The sequence below is a fragment of the Salvia hispanica genome, chromosome 6 (genome assembly GCF_023119035.1).
Source record: "Salvia hispanica cultivar TCC Black 2014 chromosome 6, UniMelb_Shisp_WGS_1.0, whole genome shotgun sequence".
NCBI classification, from domain to species: domain Eukaryota; kingdom Viridiplantae; phylum Streptophyta; class Magnoliopsida; order Lamiales; family Lamiaceae; genus Salvia; species Salvia hispanica.
The window spans coordinates 48,187,885-48,201,794 of record NC_062970.1 but is presented as its reverse complement, the minus strand read 5'-3'; the positions used below and the strand labels follow the sequence as shown (position 1 = coordinate 48,201,794).

Below are 13,910 nucleotides of genomic sequence, written 5' to 3'. Positions count from 1 at the left end.
TGAATGTAGAATGTATGGTATCTTTCTAGTGCTAATAGAGTTTTAAACTTAAACTCAATATATTCAATTTTAGCAAGTTAATTAATTGGGACTAGAGAATATAAAACTACTCAAGTTTCAAATAAAAATTAATCAATCAACCACTACATGACAAAGAGCTATAAACTACTACTTCACCATCAGACCGCTCACAATTGAGATGAATTTAATTTTTGTGATGAATTTAATTTTTGGACTTGGTAAAGTCCCAATCTGTTTATGCCCCAACTCTGCCATCAGCTGAAACAATAAATTTCATTATGATAAGGTAAGTCTTTATTCTACCTCATTAATTGATCGATACATCTTGATTCAGATGTTTTAAGCATAATTAACCAACAATAACCATACACAATTGTACTTGTTTCCTTATCACATTCATATCAAATTTCTAACTATTACTTTTACACTTTACAATCGTAGCTTTTCTAAAAGATTCTTAAATGTGTAGAATCACCAAAAATGTCTGATGTTGAAGAGCTGAATGTGATGATAAGAGCATCTCCAATGCAAATAGGTCAGTCATAGGCCAGCCACTCTCTCCGCCACGTCAAGAAGACTAAAAATCTACTCGCTAATATCGATATAGGCAGCCATAGGGACTACTAAGTAATAAAAATAATTAAAATACTACTAATTAAGAATTAAAATTACGATTAAATTACGGAATTAAATTTACGACACATATATGGGAAAATTAATTCATCTCATTAAAAAAAAATACAAAGATTCCAAAAGAAAATACATGATTTCTTTTTTAAAAAAAGGAGCTTCCACACACGAGCCCATGCCACTCTCTCTACTCCTCGTCGCCGCGAGGCTGCTGCCGCCACCCCGTGTATCTGAGCCCACGTCGGAACCCCCCATCTGTGCCCTCGCGATTTCCGAATCAACCCGCATGCTCTCGAGCATCGAGTGAAGAAACATCTTCTCCGTGGGGTCAGTGGCGGTCCTCCAATCTTGGAAGACCTTGTACATCTGCTCTCGCGTTTTTTTATGCGAATAGAGAGTGTACTCGAGTGTGGCAGTTGGGAGGGCTGCGGACTGGACCTCATGGGGCGATAGGGGGGATCCTCCCCTTGCAGCCCGTTGCGCCCGCTTTTGTCCAACCGGGCGAGGGCGACCGGCAAATGATGGAGGGGATGGAAACTCCTCAGCATCCGGGGGAAGGTCGTGGGATCCGCCGCTGCTGCCGCTGTAGTCGCCGGAATAGTTCAGCCTCTGCTTCTTCGGCCACCCAGCGTCGCACCCCGCCCGAAACTTCTCGGAGTCCTTCAGCAACTCATAGCATTCCCAAAAGTGGAACTCCTTGTACTTCCCCGCCAGGGGGAACTGACTCTCGGCTATCCTCTGGGCATCCTCCTCATTCTGCCCACTACTGAGCTGACGGAGGGAGTTGGCGTACAACACCGAAAAACGGCCGACCGTGGCCCTGATGCGCTTCAACCCCTACCGGACCTCCTCCCCGCTGAAGTCCTTCCCGTGCGGGGAGTGCCTCCTGTAGGCAGCTCTGATCTTCGCCCACATGTTGACGACCCGCTGGTTGTTCGCAACCAGCGGATCGTCGCACACCTCCAACCATCCCCTGGCCACCCCGGCGTACTCATCCTCCGTCCCACTTCCTTACCCCACGGCATCCCCCCTGTTTCCCACCCCCTTGCGCTCTGGCCATCATGCCCATTAGCTGATTCCAAGGGACGTTAAACACGGGGCCCATCTGGCCCCATCCAAATCCCACGGGTACCATGGGAGTCTGAGATCCACTCGTCGCTGGACTGGACTAGTTGTTGTGATCCATCGCTCGATGATGCTCTTGTACAAAAATTTAGAGAGAGAGAAAACTCGTTAAAACAAGTAATGCAAATGAAAATGAAACTAAAATCGCGTTTATATAGGTTTTCAAAAAAAAAAAAAATCGAAAATACGGCGTTGGTCGATCGGCACGCCACAATGGCGGCCAGCGACACGCGATCGGCTAGCCCACGCCGAAAAATTGGCCGATTTCCCGCTGGCCTACTCCAATGGTTCGGCTAGCTGACCGGCTAGCGACGCGAATCGGCTAGCCGACATTGGAGATGCTCTAAATAAGGAGAAAACTAGGGTGCTATTTTGCCGAATCCAATGGCGATTTCGTAAATGTTTTTGTTGGGAATTCTTGCATTCATCTAATGAGCGCAACGGAAATTGAATACAAGAATAACAGATCTAGATTCAAATAATCATATTGCATGTTGAGCATGTAAAACATAACGGAATTAAATCTTACTTGTTGTGTCGTTATCTTCCATTGATTGTACGAGTCCTGCAAGATGAATCCACCACTATCGAGGTCCACATGTATTCTAATCCGATGCAGGAACAATTCCTCATTACAATCGTTCTATAAAGAAAGCTAGGAAATCTCTTGCTGAACATTTAGATTCTTGCGCCGCTTTTCTCTCTTAGAGAATTAGGTTTTCTATATCTTTTGTTCTCTACAATAGAGAATATATATAATACTCCCTCCGTTCCTGAAAATTTGTCACTTATTTCCATTTCGATCCGTCCCTAAATATTTGCCATCTTTCACTTTTACAATTTGTGGTAGTAGACCCCATTTTCTACTAACTCATTCTCACTCACATTTTATTATAAAACCAATATATAAAAGTAGAACCCACATGACACTAATTTTTCAACTCACTTTCTATTATATTTCTTAAACCCCGTGCCGGGTCAAATGGTGACGAATTATTAGGGACGGAGGGAGTAGAATAATTGTAACATTGGGCCAAGCCCAATAGAATTATTTCCTATTATTCTAATCTAGCCCATTTTCTCTCAGTTTTGTTAAGCTTATTGACATTGCCATTAGGGCGAATCACGAAGGTTTTGGAGAAACACTACGGAGCAGAAGAGAAACCTGTTATGTCTTACTCAATAAAACAAGACAAATGAACTCTGCAGAGTAGAATATGAGCTTGAGACTACACTTGCTCTTGGTTATCTGTCCGTGAATCAGATTCTACCTTACCAGCTGGTTCCTATCAAACGTCGTTTTCTTTGGATGATTTTCCAGAAGGCCACGAAAATTTTATCAAGGAACCAAGAACGTATCTGGTGATGGATGATTTAACTATAATAAATTCTATATTTCCTTGATCCTTTGCTGTCTCAATCAATAGATGATTCCTGTGTCTGATGTGATGGAATTGGAGATGGAATTTGGCTTGGAAGAGGTAAGTCAATTTGTATTCTTGTTCCATTCATCAACAAAATAAATGAGTTTGTATCTATGATCACAAGTTAAGATTGAAAGTTTCTCTAACATCGAATTCTGCTTTGGCCAAAGGTCTACTCTGAATTGCTTACATAGCAAACAATCAGAGGTTCCCTTTTGACTTTCATATTATTTTAATCCTTACCCTAGTTCTAAAGCAAATTTCAGAGTAGATTCTACTTTGTATTACCCTTTATTTGTAGGATATATGTGCTTCTTTGTGTAAATTGAGGTCGAATTATAGTGTTTTATAAACTTTTCAGGAGAAGGAGAAAAGTATGACGACATGTACTTAAGCTTGTTTAATTCAGATTAGTTAGTTTGATTTAGGTTTATGTTCTATAACTACATACTAGTTGAACAGTTTGAACACACTCTGTTTAATCTAAAATCTGATATAGCAATAAGATCTTCTAATATGATGAATTGATACGACATTGTTAAGATTGTATAAATTTATTTGTCTCTTGCTTCCTAAACCAACAAAGATCCAGAGAAAAATTCCGACAAAGAAAATCTGGAATAGGAAAAGGATTAACAAATGAAATAAGAAAACTAAAACAAGGTCCATCCTAAGCTAATAAGGACTTGCTTCAGCTAAACATAATTGTGAAAGATAAAGCGGCCTTCTTGCTTGACGTTGGGGTCGAATTTGCTGGCAGTTGATGTGAGAGCTCATGAGCGAAGTGACCTCCATATTAACATGAATATCAACTTCAAATTATGGACTGATAGCCACTTCCACTATTTTGGAGAGAGAGCCTGAATTTTTTATCTTTGTTGCAATGTGTTTGGTTGTAACCATCTTAAACTTTTGCAGACGACGCATCGACTGAATTTCTTGTGGGAGTGTCTCCAGATGTGGACAATTCTCGGTGGTGCACACCCGAACTCCACATTAGTATGATATTGTCCGCTTTGGGCAAAGCCCTCACGATTTTGCTCTTGGGGATCTCCCCAAAAGGCCTCATACTAATGGAGTAGAGGTAGCCCATTTATACATTTGCAAGTCTTGTTCATTCTCCAATGTGAGATATGGTTTGCTCCCTTTCATCCAATTCATTAATTTTTCTTTTCGTCACGAGTTCAGCTGAATGTCGAGCTTTATCAGCATAGTCATCTACCGAATGATTTTGCAAGCTGCCGTCTCTCAAATTATTGTCTCTCAAGAAACGCAGCATCATTCTCAGCTCATTTATTAACTCTTTGGAGATCAAACGATCATTATCATAAAGAAACCTATCACTAACCAGATCATGTTTCATATTTTGTATCGCCTCTAAGATGATGGACTCCGACTTGCATCGGGACAAACTGTACATATGAAAAAGTTTGTGATATTATTTATCATATGTATAAAAATGGATTGATAAGAATGATCTAATCTAATCTACTAGTTTACTTTGATAGAATTAATCAATTTTGAGCTTGACCATCTTATCATCCAACTAGTCAGTCTTATATATTGTACTCCCTCAGTTCAATAGTTAGAGTCATTTTGCCATTTCGTTACGTTCCATAGTAATAGAGTCATTTCCTTTTTTTAATAAAAGTCAACACATTTTTCCACACCTACTTTAACTTTATTCTCTCTTCATCTTTCTACTTTTTTCATTTTCCACTTTATTCTCCCTTAACTCACCCAACACATTTTTTTTAATCTATCAGTCTACCACACTAATTAGAGATATTGACTCCTAATGTCATAGAACTTTCAAAAAGTAGGGTTTTTGATAGGGACCTGATATTCTATTTTATTCCGGAAGGGAGCTGATATTCTCTCCGTATATTTATTTAGTTTATTTATGTTTTAATATTATTTAGTTATTATGATTTTATTTACTTTCCATAGTGGTTAGGATTTGATTTGCTTTTGATTTGCTTTCCTAGTTTATAGAGAGTATCTTTTTGTACCACACATATTATAAATATGTGTAGAGTCTTTTATTATTATCAAGCAGAATGAAGAATTAAAATATTAATCTCGTTCTCTCCATCGGTTCTCCCTCTTGGAGAAACCGCCAATCTCTCCAAATCTCTACAAAGTCACGCTATTTTCCTCTTTTTCAATATTTTCTCTTCCATAGGAATTAACCTCACGTTAATTCCTATCAAATTGGTGCTTTCATTTACTTCGCCGAGACGAATAAGGTTCTCGACAAAATTTCGGAGGCAGTTGCATATTTAGCAAAAAAGGAGGCCATGGCTAAAAAAGGAGGCCACATCTTATTCTGCTGTCGAGACTATTGCAAAAAATGACGATGTGTCAACAACAAATGTCAAGTCTGATCCCGTCATCAACGAGACGAAAAAAGATGACGACGAATCGCCTCAAGCGTTGGATGAGGCAATGGCTTTGGTGGAAACCAAATGTCCTCCACAATCTCATAGCCCAAAAATCAATGTTGTCATCATTCGTTATGTCACTGAAATCGCTGAAGAGATATCATGCCCGAAGACGGTTTCTCCATCATTCGTTGAGGTCACAAGCTATACAATTTTATTTGAAGATCTAAACAAAGACAACGAGATGGAAGATTATTTTTCCGACTTCCATCTTGAGGGCAAGGTGGTTTTCAACGGCGGGGGAGTTGATAGGGACCTGATATTCTATTTTATTCCGGAAGGGAGCTGATATTCTCTCCGTATATTTATTTATTTTATTTATGTTTTAATATTTTTTAGTTATTATGATTTTATTTACTTTTCATAGTGGTTAGGATTTGTTTTGATTTTGATTTGCTTTCCTAGTTTATAGAGAGTATCTTTTTGTACCACACATATTATATATATGTGTAGAGTCTTTTATTATTATCAAGCAGAATGAAGAATTAAAATATTAATCTCGTTCTCTCCATCGAATCTCCCTCTTGGAGAAACCGCCAATCTCTCCAAATATCTACAAAGTCACGCTGTTTTCCTCTTTTTCAATATTTTCTCTTCCATAGGAATTAACCTCACGTTAATTCCTATCAGTTTTTCACACAAACTTTACCTGAAGTTTGTAATTTCCCACCAGTTATAAAATTCTGGCTATATTAATGAATTTAAGAACAATTTTCGATGGTGTGCTTCACGAAAAATTATCCTTAAAGATTGAAAAACTTGAAGCCCTCGAAGTTGTTGTCGGATAAAAAAAATCCGCATCATGATATTATTTGCCGAAATATTTTCGCTGGTCGGAAATAACAAACTCGGGTAACGTTCGTTATATTATTTGCCAATTTTGAAAGTTCTATGATATTAAAGGTCAATAACCCTATTAATTATTTGTAATAAAAATAATAATAAAAGTGTAATCTATATTTCATTAACTTTCTACACCCACCTTCATTTACAAAGTCAAAGAATTTCTTAAAATTCGTGCAACATGAGACATTTAATTATGGAAAGAAGGAGTAATATACTGTACTTGACATTCGTCGCTTCCCAATATTCTTCGAAAGTGCTTCCGGCTTTGAGCAGATGGACATCTATGGAGACGTCCTTGACACGCATCGCTCCGCAATCTTCTTCGACAGTGCTCCCACCAGCTCCGAAGTACAATAAACTAATAATAAAAAAAGGTTTAGTAAGCTTATATTGGGGTTTTCGATGGCATAATTTAATCTAATGTCGCCTCGAAATAATAACTACGGTGGATTAAGTGTGAAGTGGAGTATCAATCATCTTAATGAAGTAAATACTCCTATGCAGCATCAAATTCAAGGTGCACTCCAGTCCCTCCAACTTCCAAGAAGAATGTCGATGAAGATATTTTCAAACAAAATATTACTCACTCCAACCGCAGAAAATAAAAATTTTTGAAATCACAAAGATTTTAATATTATAAAATTGTTGAATTAAGAGATCGATAGAAAGAAAAAAAAATGTATTAATAGATTATGGGTCCTAACTTATTAGAGAAATAATTTTTTTAAAATCGAAATATTTATTTTTAGGATGAACTAAAAGATAAATTTCTATTCATAGGAGACAGATCGAAAGGGTACTATTATTAAAAATATGTCAAATATTAATTCTAAAGATGCCTTCATTTTGAAAGTTGAGTATATATAAATATTACTACTACTACAACCTTGTAATTCAAATCACATTATTATTTGAATTCTTTGGCTTACATAGCTCTTAAATTAAGAAGACAATGGTGCAATGAAATGCATTGAGCTAAAGTTGCATAATGGAAATAAACATTTAGAGGTAAAAAAAGTAAATTAATTTTGATTAAAATAAAAAATTCAATTATTTAAAAATTTAAAGATAACTTCTATATATTTTTTAATAAATTTAATTTAAATTTAAAGGTAGCGTTAAGATGAACTCGGATATAAAGCCTTTGACCTAAGTTACTATTTTATTATCGGGCCAGTCACACACATAAACCCTTCTTTTTTTACTTTTTCTTTATGAGCGAATGAATACAAATTTAAAGGCTATAACATTGTAGATTCGAATCGAAAACCTTTTTAGGAGGCATTGTTACACACTATAGGCCAAACTCACCCACATGGGGTAATTACATATTTCATACAAAATGTTTTACCTTTGTTTTAATTCAGTACAAAAAGTATTAAATTTACATATTTCATACAAAAAGTTACATTAATGTTTTAAATTAATACATTCCGTTAAATATTTTAAACACCGTTAGTTTGTTTATAATTTGTCTAACTTATCATCATAATAAAAGAATAATTAGAGATTTAATACAATTAATCACTCTAAAAAAATAACAGCAAATATCAATTCTTCCAGCAATTGATTGTGGTTTAAAAAAAGCCTGTCTCGCAATATACTCTATTTTTATTATATTCTTTATAGAAAACAATATAGAATAAGTCCATATTTCATCTTTACAAAATGGCTAATTTGAGCTTCAAACAGTCAATAACAAGTTTTTCAAAAAAGATTCAATATCTTTTTAGTTGTTTTCTTCATTGTTACATGAGAAAGCTTCGACAATAAAATGCAATTCGCTAATTTGATGGTGAAGATTGGTGATTTTTTTATGTGTTTTTCATTTTTTTGAGTAATAAAAATAACTGTGTTTGAAACAATTAATGGAAAGTTTTAATTTTAAATTTTCTGTATAAATTTGAAATATTGATGAAACATTTTGCATGTATGATGTAATTGGAAGTAATGGTGTTAATAGGAATTTAACGGAATGTATTATTTTGTAACACCAAGTAAACTTTTTATATGAAATATGTAAATTTAATATTTTTTATACTAAATTAAAACAAAGGTAAAATATTTTGCATAAAACATGTAATTATCCCCACCCACACTTAACCAAACACTCTTCTTTAGCTTAAAACAATATTCTTTACCACCCACACTTAACAATACACTCTTCTTTAACTTAAACAATATTCTTTATTCCCACTTTTCATTTTCCACTTCACATTGAAATTCCATTAATTTTCTTTTGCAGTTGCTTATTCATTGTAAAGTTCTTCAATAGCCGAAATCCCCCATCACTTCGTGATTAAGGTAAGTTATCAATAGACAAAAACTTTTTAAAATTGTTGCATTTATGATTTTTCCTGAATTATCAAACAGAGTTGTGATTAATTTAAACTTAGATCGGTTTATTGCATTTATAGAATCACCAAAATGTCTGCTGAAGAAGGAGAAGTGACGTTCTCACTGAAAGTGTTTGTAAACAAAGAGAAAACTAAGGTGTTATTTGCAGAATCCGACGTTAATTTCATAGATGTTTTGTTAAGCTTCTTGACAATGCCATTAGGAAGAATCGTGAAGGTTTTGGAGAAACATTATGGAACAGAGACACCTAACATAGGATGCTTAAACACTCTGTACAACAGCGTTGCCAATCTCGATAGTTCCCATTTTTGGACCTTTGGTGCTAAGAAGAATCTGTCTAATCCAACTTCTTCATTTGACTCCGATTGTTCAAGACTAAGACTCGATATTAGTGATTCTCAGCCTGAATATTTCAGTAGTTCGTTGTGCAGTTGTGGTATTCGGTTCAAGTGAAGTAAATCAAGCTGATCGTAAGGGCGGAGTGTTTGCCTCAGACACGACAACTGATGAGCGAGCTTGTGGTTGCTGGATGTGAGTGACCTCCATTTTAACACAAATATCAACTTCAAATTATGGACTGATATCCACTTCCACTATTTTGGAGAGAAAGTCCGAATCTTTGATCTTTGTTGCAATGTGTTTGGTTGTTACCATCTTAAACTTATGCAGATAACTCATCGATTGAATTTCTTGTGGGAGTGTCTCCAAATGTGGACAATTCGTGATTTCTAGTTGCTCGAGCTGTGCAATTTCACATTCTTCAAATCGTACTTCTCTCAGATTCCACAACTCACTGATGCACAAGATTTCAAGTTGCCACATCTTGAACACCAATTCTCGACCATTGTATGCATTCCGCAGTTTGAGGCGTCTTAGGTAGGGTAACCCCATTAGTATTGGCATGGGGTCCTCATCAAGACAAGTATTTACCAAAGCCAAGTACTCTATCTTAAGAGGGAAACTATCGGCACTTGGTAGTCTAGCTATGCATCCATCAAGCCTCAGAGTTCGTATCTCTTCACGCCTATGTAGAACACGAATCTCGTCCAAACAAGACATCATTCTGAAGCGAAACCCTCTCAGAATAAGGTGATTAAGTTTCTCCAACTTAGCTAGTGATGGAAAGAGCTCGCTTACATCCGAGTTTTCATCAATTTCTTCAATACCCAATTTATACAGACTAGTCATCTTCTCCAAGTTCGAGGCTTCATATGTCCAAGAATATATAGACATGAAGGTCAGGGTCTCAAGATTTTGTAGTGCATCTAATTTCAAAGGCTTTCTGCAAATCACATCAGACATGTTGAGAAGACGAAGGCCACCCATTTCCTCGATAATATCCGGCACCTCCACCATAAAGTTTAAAGCTATATCGAGAATCTCAAGCCTTTTCAAACCCCCCAACGAGTGCGGGATCTCTTCCACATAATTGTTTCTCAATCCCAAATACCTTAACTCGGTCAATGTCCCGATAGATTCTGATAAAGTCTTAGCCCCAAAATCTTCCATATCGAGTATTTTGAGGAGTTCAAAACTCTTCCAATAAGACTGGCCTGCGTCGTCCAAGTATCGACCACCTCCATGGAAGATGAGAGAAACAAGATACTTGTCTTGAATTGTGGAGTGATTAAACTTGGCTCTGCCACAATGAATAACACGATGACGAGGGCTCTCTAAGGGTCGACTATTTCCATTGTTCCTTAAGATCTCAAGGCCTATTTCCTCCTCTGCTTTTTTGATGGATAGCATGTGTAGTAGAGGACTCATGCGACATCTTTTCACTCTATACCTTTCTGGGTACGGGTGGACGACTTCAATAATGGATCGATCAGCTAAACTGACACATGGTGTAGTTCCTGCTCTTACTCTATTTGCAGCCCAAATATGGTGCAACTTCTCTTCTCTCATTATTGCATTTTCCTTAAAAAAGGACATATGCAAGAAACAAGACTTGAGTTGTTCATCCAAGCCATTATTCATCGGTTCCAACAACTTCAATGTTTTACTCAAATCAATTGAATCAAAAAGTTCTTCCCATTCAATCCCTAAAAGTCTTTGCTTTGCTTTCTCCCTTCCAACATCTATTAAAGCAAGCGGCAAACCCCCACATTTTTTCAGCATCTCTTTGCCCTTTCTCTCCAACTCCTTTGTGAATTTGTTCTCAACACTTGTAATTTTATTAACTGTTTTCAAAAACAATTGCCAGCTCTTATCAGAATCCAAGGCTTTCATCTCATGAGTGTAAACCCGTGGTTGATCAATCTGATGGCAACTGGTGATCAACAATCTACATTTATGCCCTGATTATATACATTGTTAAGAACTGAATGCAATAAGGGAGACAAAAAAGGATATTGAAGTGTGAAATTAGGAAGAATTTGTTTTTGTTTCGTAACATATTTTGATTGAGGTAAATATGGACCGAAAAATATTGTCAGGACCAAAAGCTAACACACTTAAAATGTTTTAGACCAAAATGGTTTTTTATGCAATTGTACGAGACCAATTTTGAACTTTAGTCTTTGATATATTAGTTCAACCAATTATATACTAACCTCATGTCTACTTGTAAAACTAGAAAGGCTTACCCATGCGCAGCAGCGCTTGAAATTTTCAATGACGGCCGCATGCTTGTATACTTGTCTCGCAAGAGTTGTCTTTCCCATACCAACCATACCTTTGATAAGAACAGGTTTATTAAGAAGCCACTCTTCTTCACTAAGAATCACTTTAAACACAAGCTGTTGCACGTCTTTCTCCAAGCCCACCACGATACCTTCGTCGCCTTCTTCTCCAGCACTTTCTGAACTACTCACCGCGTTACCAACTCCAAACTCCATCATGCGCTTTTTTATCATCCTAAGCGCATCTAGGCTCTGTCGCGATTTGTGTTTTGCTGAAACTTGAGCCATCTCAGCAAAGTCAGCTAGCAAATTTTTTAGCCTGCTCATCTCTTCAGATTTATTGTCTCTAAAGAAGTCCGACATCATTCTGAGCTCTTTTATTACCTCTTTTAGGGCTTCTAGTGTTTCAGGATAGTAATAAATAAAGTCATCGGTCTTCGGCAACTCAATCAGAAAGCTCTCCAGTTCCCCTATCACCCCTAAGATGATGGCTTCTGACATGCTTATAGGCAAACTGCACATACAAAAATTGACAACATTCAATCACTTCTACTGTATTCCATCATTTACTTTACTGTCTCTCCACCTCTCCTACTTTTCAACACAATTCATAAATCTTCATGGCCAAAAGTTTTGACTCAAATAATCTCACAACTCAATCTTAGATTATATCTTGGTACTATTTTATCTAGGAAAGTGATCACCAACCTATAGTTATATAAGTTTGAAATATATTAGATCCTGATTCATAAGATTTGTAGGGTCTACGAATCTATTAGATCCAGATCCAGATCTAGATCCGGATTATTTCTATTTCAAAATTAATCTTACACAAATCTGCATAATATCATAATTAATTAATTAATTATCAGTTAGATCATTATTAACACTATATTCCATACAAATTACATAATCCAAAATATGTCATAAAATAAAAACTGATGATATAAACTCCAACCATGAAATGAAACACAAAAGCATATAATCTACTTAGAATAAAACTGAAATTGAATAAATAAAATTAAAGTGGTGTAACAAGACAGTGATCTAAGAAACAGCAGTTGATGTGAACGAAATTAAATGAAGTTCCAAACCAAGCACTGATCTTTACTGAATTAAGATTTAAGAGTTTTCCCTTTAATTTTATTAGATATTTTAATACACTCATATAGTCATATTCCTTGGTATAACTCTACTTCCAAAAGGACCAAAATAAATCAACATTAAAATTATATTATAAATTTAAATGGATCTGGATCTCAAAAATTATAATCAAGATCCATATCATATTTGAATTTGGTCTCAAAAATGAAGCAACAAATAAAAAAACTTAAGAATATAAAGCAAGTTCCCAAACTTGAAAGTCTTTTGATTGAGATTTATATGCTATGTAAAACAACATAATCATAAATATGGTGAATTTGAAACAATTCTAAGAAGAGAAAATACCTTTTGCGATTATTTCTTCTTATCTTTGTCGGCGACTGTTAATTGAATGGAAAAGTGTGTGAGATCTTTCAGATTCTGGATGGGATTTCAACTTCAAATTCGAGGACTTATGGTCAAATTGATTGGGAAGAAACTATAAAATTGATTGGCAGTTGGCACCATTATTTATTAAGTATCGAGTGCATAAATTAGTCTTTAACTTTAAAAATAAACAAATTAAGATGACTCGGCCACACCTAACTCAGCATAATTTAATTAATTGGGAGCAATAAAAAATTAATCAATCAACCACTACCTGACGAAGAACAATAAACTAATAATAGAAAAAAGTTTAGTAAGCTTATATTGGCATTTTCGATGGCATAATTTAATCTAATGTCGCCTCGAAGTAATAACTATGGTGGATTAAGTGTGAAGTGGAGTATCAATCATCTTAAATTCCTATGCAGCATCAAGGTGCATGCCGGTCTCTCCAACTTCCAAGAAGAATTTCGATGATGATATTTTTAAACAAAATATTAATCACTCCAACCGCAAAAAGTAAAATTTTTTGAAATGGCAAAGATTCTAATAAAGTATAATCCTCAGTTGGTCCTTTATATGTAACTAATTTATGATTTTGATCTAGAACATTCACTTTTCAAAAAGTAAGTTCAAAACAAATGAAAAATGATATTGTTTGTATCATTTTTTGATGGAACCGTCAATTCTCGACGGTCAACCGTCAATTAGCTTATTTTAATTATTGTAGCTAATTGAAATTTTTTTTTCAGCTTTTACATTTTATAATCCTAAATGAAAATAGTCTAATATTAAACACAAAATTCAACACTAATTTCTTTCAAATTTCTCCCACCTTTTTCTCTGTTCATTCTTTTTCTTCCTCCCCAAGAACTCTAATTCTTTTTCTTTATCTCTGCAACAACCAACCACCTTCGAACATGGGCTGTTCGACGTGTAGCCGGAATTCCGTCGACATCGACAGCGAC

The 13,910-nt window shown here is 35.7% G+C and overlaps 2 protein-coding genes across 2 annotated transcripts; both read right to left on the bottom strand.

The window, feature by feature from the left end:
* Positions 1 to 3,978: 3,978 nt before the first annotated feature.
* LOC125193439 (probable disease resistance protein At1g58602) lies at positions 3,979 to 11,222 on the bottom strand. The gene is made up of 2 exons (XM_048091229.1): positions 9,389 to 11,222; positions 3,979 to 3,989 (listed from the first exon to the last, which is right to left on the bottom strand). The coding sequence occupies exon 1, from the start codon at positions 11,078 to 11,080 to the stop codon at positions 9,419 to 9,421; it is 1,662 nt and encodes a 553-aa protein (XP_047947186.1). The 5' UTR covers positions 11,081 to 11,222; the 3' UTR covers positions 3,979 to 3,989; positions 9,389 to 9,418.
* A 169-nt stretch (positions 11,223 to 11,391) lies between these two features.
* Positions 11,392 to 13,067, bottom strand: LOC125195631 (probable disease resistance protein At1g59620). The gene is made up of 2 exons (XM_048093762.1): positions 12,922 to 13,067; positions 11,392 to 11,986 (listed from the first exon to the last, which is right to left on the bottom strand). The coding sequence occupies exon 2, from the start codon at positions 11,971 to 11,973 to the stop codon at positions 11,392 to 11,394; it is 582 nt and encodes a 193-aa protein (XP_047949719.1). The 5' UTR covers positions 11,974 to 11,986; positions 12,922 to 13,067.
* Between the last annotated feature and the right edge of the window lie 843 nt (positions 13,068 to 13,910).